This window comes from Hypanus sabinus, chromosome 16, assembly GCF_030144855.1.
Source record: "Hypanus sabinus isolate sHypSab1 chromosome 16, sHypSab1.hap1, whole genome shotgun sequence".
Classification (NCBI taxonomy): Eukaryota; Metazoa; Chordata; class Chondrichthyes; order Myliobatiformes; family Dasyatidae; genus Hypanus; species Hypanus sabinus.
This window is the reverse complement of record NC_082721.1, coordinates 86,599,505-86,610,419: the sequence shown is the minus strand read 5'-3', so window position 1 is coordinate 86,610,419 and position 10,915 is coordinate 86,599,505. Positions and strand designations below refer to the sequence as shown.

At 43.8% G+C, this 10,915-nt stretch overlaps 1 protein-coding gene across 1 annotated transcript in view; it reads left to right on the top strand.

The window, feature by feature from the left end:
- The first annotated feature begins 5,843 nt into the window (after positions 1-5,843).
- The window catches only part of LOC132406550 (transitional endoplasmic reticulum ATPase-like), a 75,779-nt gene continuing 70,707 nt past the window's right edge, over positions 5,844-10,915 (top strand). Inside the window, exon 1 of the mRNA XM_059992368.1 lies at positions 5,844-6,092. Coding sequence (XP_059848351.1) covers positions 6,073-6,092 — 20 coding nt within the window. The 5' untranslated portion in view covers positions 5,844-6,072. The remainder of the gene's footprint in view (positions 6,093-10,915) is intronic.

Here is a 10,915-nt window from a genome sequence, read left to right as displayed (position 1 = left end):
GCCAGTGGGAGAAAGAGGCTCCAAGAACATTGTCATCTTGAGTGACTGAGGAGCTCAGTATGTGAATCCTAAAGACATGGATGAAGCTGTTAGGGTGTATTCTGGAGTTATGGAATAAAGCAAATACTAATTTCAACAGCATCCAGTCTTCAGATCTGAATGTGGATTGTAGACTGAACTTAGAATGCAGCTCAGAACTTTGGTCTTCCTGGAGTTGCAGAGTGGGGTTGATTCCAAACCAGGGAGCGCCACATTTACCTGAGATGTCTGCACATGCATGAATGCAGCTGACAGAAGCGGTGATTAACATTCATTTTTGGTGTGTTGGTGTGAAGATCTTGGTGTTTTGGAAATTATGTGCAGCTCAAAGGAAGCATTATGAATACATTGTAACTATAGAAATTGTCCTGTCATTACCTTTGTTCATTAACATATAGTAAATACGATGTAATATTGGGGTCAGGGAATCTCTTTCAAGAGTGTCTCCAGTATGAGGCCTGTTTGTTGGGCTGAATGAAGAACTCTATATCACCAGCTTTAGTGTTTCTCCAGTGACTTTGATCATAATGACAACAAAGTCTTCATGCCCATGTTCAGCCAGAAGTCCCAAACAGATGTGTTTTGTGGCTTCCTCCTGAGACCACCATCACCACCACACTCTTTGTGCACATCACAGAAGCTGGTCTTTAGCCAGTTTGGTTCACTCCGCCTGGTGCCACAGCAGCGTAGCGGTTAGTGCAATGCTATTACAGCTTGGGTGCTGAAGTTCAGAGTTCAAACGTAAGGAGTTTGTACGTTCTCCCCATGACCTCGTGACTTTCCTCCGGGTGCTCTGGTTCCTCCCACAGTCTAAAGATGTACCAGTTTGTAGGTTAATTGGTCATTGTAAATTTCTTGTGATTAAGGTGGGTTGCTGGGCAGAGCAGCTTGTTGGGACAGAAGGCCCTGTTTCACATTGTATCCCCAAATAAATAAATATCAAGAAACAGCTGAGAGCAATAAGTACAACAAAGTATACAAGGCCTGACCAGCATCCCAGCTGCAGTGTGCTTCAGCACTAGCTATAGCTCCAGTCAAGTTGTCCCAGTCGTGTTGCAACGCTGGTATCTACCCAAAAATTTGGAAAACTGTCCATGTTTATTAGGTTCTCAAGAAAGAAAGATCTGATCCAACTAATTACAGACCAACCAAGTCTATTCTCCAACACCAGCACAGCAATGAAAGGTGTAATCCACAGTGTTTTCAAGTAGCATTTACTCACCAATCACCAGTGCCTAGTTGGAGTTTTGGCGGGACCTCACAGCTCAGCCTTGGCCAAAACGTGAAGTGAAGACCTGAAATAGGTACCTGCAGCATAAGAACCAGAACTGTCAAGCTGGTTAACAGCTTCTTCCCACAGACTTCTTAACTCTCCTGCTGCCACCCAACACAAATGTATACCCTGTCTGAATGCCCCATAAACTCCCCTACCACTCCCCAACTCACAGACACACTCTCATTGTGCACTGGTCACTTTTCATCTTTTGTTGTTCCTGTTGTACAACTGTTTGTTTATTAAAATAGTGTCTGTAACATTATGCTGTCTTACAAAAAGGTGCACTTCATACTTATATCAACCTGTCAATCTTCAGGCCATGCCACTCATGCTAATATTATTTTGTGACTGTATGTGCTGGCTCATAACTATATATGCGGTGTGTGACTGTATGCACTGTATTTTTCACTTTGGCCCCAGATACATGATGTTTCATTTAGCTGTATACATGTGTATGTTGAAAGGCTAACTTGAAATCCAGAGGTGATAGTGACTGTCTTTGATGTTATCTTTGTCTAAGCGAGGTGTCATGGAGTTGTGCAAAAAGCAGACTCAATGGGCATCAAAGAAGATCCATTCCAGTGGCTGGTCATACCTGACATAGAAGAAGATGTCTGTGGTTATTGAATCATTCCACAATCATTCCATCAGTGCAGTTCCTCAGGTCTGATAAAGGGTCTCAGCCTAAATCTCAATGATTTATTCCTTTCCATAAATGCTGCCTGACCTACTGAGTTGCTCCATTATTTTGGATGTAGTAAGCTGAGAATTGGTAAGTAACATTTGTCCCTTACAAGTTGTGGGCTATGACCATCTCCTATAAGAGAGAGTCTACCACAACACATGACACTTGGTGCAATTGCCATTGCCAAGTCCTTCAATGTTAATGTTCTGGCTATCGGTCAAAAATTCAACTGGACCAACCATAAAATGTCATGGCTACAACAACATATCAGGAGGAGTTAGGTACCCCTGTAGCAATGAACTCAAATCTTGACCTCCCAAAGCTCCTCTACCATCTACAACGCTTGCCTGGAATGTGGTAAAATGTTCTTCACTGCACTAGATGAGTTCAGCACCAGTAATTCTCAAATTGTTTGTGTTGTTCCTGGTTCGGGGTGCTTCCCTCCAAGGGGACGCTGGTTTATATTTGGAAGGGCTACTGGTTCATGTTGCTACCCTCCAAAGGGCCACTGGTTTGAGTCACTTCCTTTGGAGGGATCACTGGTGCGAGTTGCTTTCCTTGAAGGGTCAACTGGTTTGTTTCCCTGGGAGGGGCCACTGGTTCAAATTGTTTCCCTCGGTGTTCTCGCCCATTCCTTTTTGTTTCTAATTGGCAGGCTGGGTTTGGGGTTTGATGTTCTTGCTGTTGTTTCTCCATGTGGGTGATCTGTTAGTTTTTGTGCAAAGGAATAGTTGGCGGGGAGGATCGGGGTTTGTGAGTTTTTGTTTCATTTTCTTTCCATCGGGGGAGGGGGGTGGAGATATTGATGTCTTTCTTTCTACTACTTCTATAGACTACGGTATTTTATGGCTATCTGGAGAAGACAAATCTCAGAGTTGTATTCTGCATCCATAATTTGATAATAAAATTAACCTTTGAACTTTTGAATAATCCAGGGCCATGAACCCACAGTAGCCAGTCTAGTTTGAATTACTGGTCAGGGGTGAACCCTATTGTTTTGATGGGAGATAATACCATCTTATTTGCTTGGGTGTGACAGAAATATTACCTGCCACTTACTTGCTCATGTCTGAACATTGTCTAAATTTTTCATATGTAGCAAGGGACAGTATTATCATATGAGAAAATCTGAATGGAACTGATAATTGAGCAACCATCGATGGTCATCCCCATCTTTGACTTCACAATGGAAGAAACCCCAGCAGCAATGTACCTGGGATATGATAATTTATCATTAATAACTTCAGTCTCTTTCTATTATGTTAAGCTTGGCTTCAAGTGTGAAGAGATTCCTCAATGACAACTTTACCCAGGTTCCTTGATGGCACTCTCAGTCAAAAGTAGAACACAGTACAGGACAGGAACAGGCAGCGCCTTTGGCTCATGATTGCACCCAATCTCTTCTGCCTATGCAATGACCATGTCCCTCCATTTTCTGCATATTCACATGTCTATAAGAGCCTCTTAAACACCTCTATCATACCTACCTCCTTCACCACCCATGCCAACACATTCCAGGCACCCACCAATCACTGTGTAAAAATCTTGCCCTACACATCTTTGAACTTTCTCCACTCACCTAAAACACATCCCTTATAGTATGAGGCATTTTCATAAGACCATAAGGCTTAGAACAGAGAAAGGCCATTCAACCCATGGAGTGGCCTCCAGCACCATCATGTCTCAACCCCTTTCTCCTGTCTTCTCTCCCTAACCTTTGACAGCCTTACTAATGAAGAACCTATCAATCTTCAGCTTAAATATACCCAATGACCTGGCCTTCAAAGCTGTCTGTGGCATTGAATTCCACAGATCCACACTGTGAATCACAGAACTTCCTCCTCCTCTCTGTTCTAAAGGGATGTCTTTGTATTCTTAGACTGTGCCTTCTGGTCCAAGACTTTGCAGCTATAGGAAACATCTTCTCTGTGTCCACTCTACCTAGGTCTTTCAATATTCGATGGGTTTCAATGAGATCCTCCTCATTCTTCTAAGCTCCAGTGTGCTCAGGGTTTGAGCCGTCAAATGCTATTCATATATTAACTCATTCCCTGGATCATTCTCATGAACCTCCTCCAGATCATCTCCAAGATTGACACATCCTTTCTTAGATAAGGGGCCCAAAACTGCTCACAATACTCCAAGTGTGGTCTGACCAAAGCCTTATAAAGTCTCAGCTTTGACCAGATTTCGACTCTAGGAAAAGGATACCAGTTATCTGTTCTACCTGTGCCTAAAATGATTTTGTAGCCGTCTATCAGGTCTCCCCTCAGCCTCTGTTCCTCCAAAGAAAGTTTGTCCAAACTTTCCTTATAACACACATCACCTAATCCACGCAGCATCCCGGTAAACCTCTCCTACACCCTTTCGGAAACTTGCACATCTTCCTGGAATGAGCCAATGAATGCTGTCTCCCTCCGACTTGATCAGATTAAAGACCTGCTTAACGCTGCATCATGGACACGGAGGTACAGACCATACACTAGATAAATGATGCATAAAATTAGATAATTTAGTACAAAGTAGTAAGTAGTAGTGCCTGAGAATCAACATGGAGTCTGAGACAAAGCTGTCTGACTCCAGGATCATCTGCCCAGGTGTCAGTGAGAAAAGGACAATGAAAGGCACCACCACAGCATCTCCCTCTGGTTCCCCTTCTCCTTCCATTTCCTCCAAATCCTCTGATCTCTCCCGTTACAGTAGATTTAGTATTGCTGAGGCTTTGTAAGACATTGGTCAGGCTGGGTTTGGAGAATTGTCAGCAGCTTTGGACCCATTATCGAAAAAAAGAGGTGCAGTCATCTGAGAAAGTTCAGAGAGAATAATCTACAAAATGAAGGGGCTTGCTGGAATTTAGAAGAATGAAGGAGGATCTCATTGAAACCTATTGAAAATTGAAAGGCCTTGACAGAGTGGTGGTAAAGAGGATGTTTCCGATAGTGGGGGATTCTAGGTCCAGAGTTCCCAAGTATCTTATGCCATGGCCCCTTACCATTAACCAAGGGGTCCATGGACTCCAGGTAGGGAACCCCTGGTCTAGGATTAGAGGGCACAGGCTCAGAAAGGGACATCCCTTTAGAACAGAGATTAGGAGGAATTTCTTTAGCCAGAGAGTGGTGAATGTGTGAAATTCAGTGTCACACACAACCAAGTCATTGAGTATATTTGAAGCAGAGGTTGATATGTTCTTGATTGTCAAAGGTTATAGGCAGAAGAAAAGAGAATGGGGCTGAGAGGGATAATAGATTATGACTGAATGGCGATGCAGACTCGATGGGCCAAATGGACTAATTCTGTTCCTATGGCTGATCATCTTATGAGGGTCCTCAATGATGAACTACCTTCTAGAATCACACCCCCCTGAAGATGTCCTGGTTGTGGGGATGGGAACTTAAACACACGTCTGGCGTTGCTCAGGTGGGTGACGTTTAACTGAAATAAAACACGTCTACATCACAGTGAGTTACACATACGGTACAAACTGTAGTTACATCAGAATATTCACCCAGTTCTGCTCGGGATATTGGAAACAGGCCACAGTTGTGTTGGAACAGAAACGGGAGCCAAGTGCTAAACAGAATTTGATCATTCTGAGGAGGCAAATAACGCAAATGTTGCACTTTCTTTTCGTTGCAATGTTTAAACTTCGTGCCTGGCGGTGGACATCGCCCTCAACGCTGTGCTCTGGGTCCTGGATGGCAATTCATATCGCATCCAATCGTGATTTGAGTTCCTCTGTTATCCCCTGCCAACATGCGTGGTGAAACACGGAGCCGAGTCGCCCTGTCAACGCTGCGATTGCGTTGCGAGGCTCGAAGGGGGGCGTTTGGGGCATATTTCAGATCAGGGGCTGTGGGGAGGAGGCTGATTTTGGAGCGAGGGGGAGGAGAAAGGGGAACGGCTGACACAAGCTCAACACCATTGGGAAAACAGCCGGAGTAAGGGAGCAGCTGTGACTAAGCACGGAGCAATCTGACGTCCGAGCCAAGACTGCGGACAGGCAGCGGAACGCGCCCCGCCACACGGAGACAGCGATTTAAAACCCCCGGACATCGGCCCACGACCCACAGCCATGCCAAAATCAGCAGGCGAGTATGTATCGAAGCATCGGGTTTTTGTTTTTCTCTTCCCAGTGGTCGTCATGCCGCTGCTTAGGGTGCACTCAATAAACAGACGGCCTTTCATGCAGGGTGCGTGCAATTATTTCCTTGCAAATCCTAGGAAGCGGCAGGAAAAGAGCGTGCAGTTCCCCGAAAAGAAGAGCGTATTGATTCCAGCGCCGATGCCAGTACGTTGGACGCGGAGTGAGAGTCTAAACTAATTTTGGTTGCTTTCTGTGTGAAAGTGGGCCTCCATTAACATCTCAACTTCGATGAAGTTGGTTCTATCTCATTTCATTTGGGTCAGGAGTCACATGCTGTAATCTGAGTTGCTATTTTGTTTCCCGAGCTCACAGTCGGGGGTTGGGGAACTGGTGGGAGTGATCAGACATTTTAATATTTAAAGTGGCTTGAAGATTTTGCTTTAAAAACAACAAGGGCACGAAATGGCCTGTGCTTGCATTTACTTTGTAAAAAAAAATTGACATTTCTGTTGTCTGTGAGACCTCCCTGGTTCTGTACGACTTAAATGAGCCGAGCTGGGGTACAGACGATTTGTTGACCTTCAGTCAGCGCACTGAGGCTGCAGTGTCTGTCATCAATCTACTGAACTATTCTTGAACAAGCCACCAGTACAGCTGTCTATCTGTGACACAATTTACAGAGCCACAGGATTTGTGTCAACCTTAACCAGAACAAGGTACATTTGTGTAGTGTCCCAAGACAGGTCTCATTGACCGAGCGTGGGCCCCGTGAGGAGACAGAAATACAAGGGGAGAGCTCATTTTCATTTGTACAAGTACTTGCTTCCACCAGTGAAATGAAAAACTTTCTTGCAGTGACATCAGAAAAGCAGCGTTCACAAGGAAACAAATACAGAAAACATACACCTTTTTAACAAAAAAAACACTGGGCAAAGCTTGCAAAGTGGTCATACCACTGCTGGACAAGGCCATCCTCAGGGTGGAGGGGCAACATCTTATTCTGTCTGTGTGCCCACCAACCTCATGGCATGAAGATCGATTTCTCCTTCTGGTGAACAGAGTCCACCCCTCCCCTCACCTCCCTCTATTCCACACTCTGACCCTCACCTGTCTATTACTTCCCCGGGTTCCCTGCCCTTGTCTTCCATGGTCCAGTTTCTTCTCCTATCAGATTCTTTCTTCTCCAGCCCTTGACCTTTCCCACCCACCTGGCTTCACCTATCACCTTCCAGCTAGTCTCTTCCCCCTTCACCCCCACCTTTTTATTCTGGCATCTGGCATATTGATGAAGGAAGAGCAGTAGATGTACTGTATATGGATTTCAGCAAGGCATTTGATAAGGTACCCCATGCAAGGCTTATTGAGAAAGTAAGGAGGCATGGGATCTAAGGGGACATTGTTTTGTGGATCCAGAACCGGCTTGTCCACAGAAATCAAAGAGTGGTTGTAGACGGGTCATATTCTGCATGGAGGTCAGTCACCAGTGGAGTGCCTCAGGGAACTGTTCTGCGACCCTTACTCATTGTGATTTTTATAAATGACCTGGATGAGGAAGTGGAGGGATGGGTTAGTAAGTTTGCTGATGACACAAAGGTTGGAGGTGCTGTGGATAGTGTGGAGGGCTGTCAGAGGTTACAGCGGGACATTGATAAGATGCAAAACTGGGCCGAGAAGTGGCAGATGGAGTTCAACCCAGATAAGTGTGAAGTGGTTCATTTTGGTAGGTCAAATATGAAGTATTAATGGTAAGACACTTGGCAGTGAGGAAGATCGGAGGGATCTTGGGATCCAAGTCCATAGGACACTCAAAGCAGTTGCAGAGGTTGACTCTGTGGTTAAGAAGGCATACAGTGTATTGGCCTTCATCAATCGTGGGATTGAGTTTAGGAGCCGAGAGGTAATGTTGCGGCTATTTAGGACCCTGGTCAGACCCCGCTTGGAGTATACAGGAAGGATGTGGAAGCCATAGAAAGGGTGCAGAGGAGATTTACAAGGATGGTGCCTGGATTGGGGAGCATGCCTTATGAGGATAAGTTGAGTGAACTTGGCCTTTTCTCCTTGGAGTGACGGAGGATGAGAGATGACCTGATAGAGATGTATAAGATGATGAGAGGCATTGATCGTATGGATGGTTAGAGGCTTTTTCCTAGGGCTGAAATGGTTGCCACAAGAGGACCCAGGTTTAAGGTGCTGGGGGGTAGGTACAGAGATCTCAGGGGTAAGTCTTTTACTCAGAGAGTGCTGAGTGCATGGACTGGGCAGCTGGCAGTGGTGGTGGAGGCTGATACAATAGGGTCTTTTAAGAGACTTTTGGATAGGTACATGTAAGCCTAGCAATTTCTAAGGTAGGGACATGTTCGGCACGACCTTGTGGGCCGAAGGGCCTGTATTGTGCTGTGGGTTTTCTATGTTGCTATATTTCTATCCTCTCCCTTCCTTCTCAGTCTTGGCTGAAGATGTCGACTGTTTACTCTTTCCCATAGGTGCTGCCTGACCTGCTGAGCACCTCCAGCATCTCGTGTGTTGCTCTGAACTTCCCGCACCTGCTGACTTCCCCATGTTAATGATATTGCTGCTCGAGTAGTGATAGTGTTTTGAAGGTAGCTTTAAACTTGCGCTGAGATGTATGTTTGAGGCAGAGGTGGTGAACCTTTACCAGAGTGTTCACCCAAATTGGTGATAATCTTCAAAAAAAACATTCTGCTTGCGTGCTGTGGTAATCTTGAGCAGAGATTATCTATCGCTAATACATTAAGGGAAGTCTGTAACTTGGAGGCATTTTGATGTGGCAGAACCAAGGCGAGGTGGCCAAGAGCGAGGGAGGCCTGAGGCTCGATCGTTTTAAGCACTGTGGTGAAGGCCACATCGAGGCAGCAAGGTCCAGTTACCACATTGACTGGACTCAATGTTTGCACGGAGACTGAAGCACAAGGATGAATCGAAAAGGTCAATCACAGGCTGAATCAAGGCGGTGGGGCCTTGGCCTCACAGCGTATCGAGACGATTCCACCCGATGTTTGGATGTTGATTTAGATGCCGGGCCAGATTGAGAAGGTCAGGGTGTCAGTGCCGGAGGTGAGGGATGCTCCAAGACTGGGCTCTGTGCTGAACTATGGGGCTCTTTACAGGCTTCATTTCAGAACACTATTTGCTTGTGGTTAATATCTGTGTGATGTGTTTCTTTTTCTCTCTGCACATTGAGAGTTCAGCGGACATTTTTCATATCGGCTCTTCTGTGTTTCTTTGTTTCATAGCCGTCTGTTAGGAGACAAATCTTAAGGTTGTATCATGTATGCATACTTTGATAGTAAATGTAGTTCACGCTTCGAAATTTGAAATTAGTAGAAATAACTATGGACTCTTTAATGGAAAGAAGACAGGTCCTGTTGCTTATTCATGGTTTTGCTGATAATAAAAACATAAAGCACTTTAGAAAACCTGTTGAATGTTATTAATATTCATCTTTTAAAGACAATTGAAAAATAACATCAATTTTAAATAGTGCTGTTATGTTGTTAAACCTCATCTATAACATAAGAAATATGAACCTGAAAATACAAGGATTGGTGCTTCGATGCTGTTGGCAGATGAGGCCGGATCAAGGTTTAATTGATGCAGGTTATAGACTTGGATCTAATTCAGTTTTTATGTTGTGTTCTGGTGCTCTTTTTGTTATTACTTTTGGGCAATTTTGAATCGGGGCAGCCTACAGATAAGAAACACTGAGCTGAAATGTGCCTTTTGATTTTGTGTTTTATATTCTGTGTCTGTACTCATTTTTTGGTTGGCATTTGGCATGTGGTGGGAAGGGGCAGGACTTGATGATTTTCCTGGAATGGTTTGGATCCATGATTCTTCTGTTGCGTGATTGTGGAGAGGACTGCATACATGTATGTTGAATCTTTGAATATTCATAAAAGATCAAGGAATGGAAAATAAAAACACTTCACTCTTGATGAGACTTTTGTTGCTGAAATAACAATGGCAAATACTTTATGTCCAGCTTGTACTTGGTTGTTTTGAGAGCTAGGCACGAATTACTAATTTCATCAGTAAATCTACTTCTATAATTAGACGTGTCCAAGTTCATTACTGAAGACAATGACTCTGATGAATATTCATGGTGGTACTAAATACAGTATTGACTGTTATTTTTGTGAATATCCAGTGTTCACTCATAAATGACAGGAGGAAAAGAAATAAGTGAAGCTATTGCCAACTGTTTACTTTCCAAATACTGATGTGTACACCAGGCCTGTGAGGATTTCAAAGCAAGTCATCCAACGTCATGTGTTCTCACAACCATCCAGCTGGCACCAAGTGGGCGTGAGACATTTTGTGTGAAAACACCTCACTGGTTTTGGGTTGCAAAAGAACGATTCACTGGTTCTTTTGACAGAAAAGATAATGATTAGGTATCTTTTTATTGTAGTTCAATAGTTCTGGTTAATATCAGAGAATGTATACAATATACAACCCAAAATTCTTACTCTTTCAGTGGGGTTTAAAGAATTGAGAGATGGCACTGCATGGACCACGTCAACAATTTTTTGACTAGACACCTATTAAACACTGTAGGTAACTGCTTCTCAAAGTTCAAGTTCAAACTAAATCTATTATCAAAGTGCATATATGTCACCATATACTAGCTTGAGATTCATTTTGCTGCAGGTCTTCACAATAGAACACACAAAATGCCATTGAATCAATGAAAAGCAACATACAGATTGACAAACAGCCAATGTGCTAGAGAAATCAAATTGTGCATATGCAAAAATAAACTACCGTAATAACAATAATAAATAAATATAAATAAATAATACTGAGAACA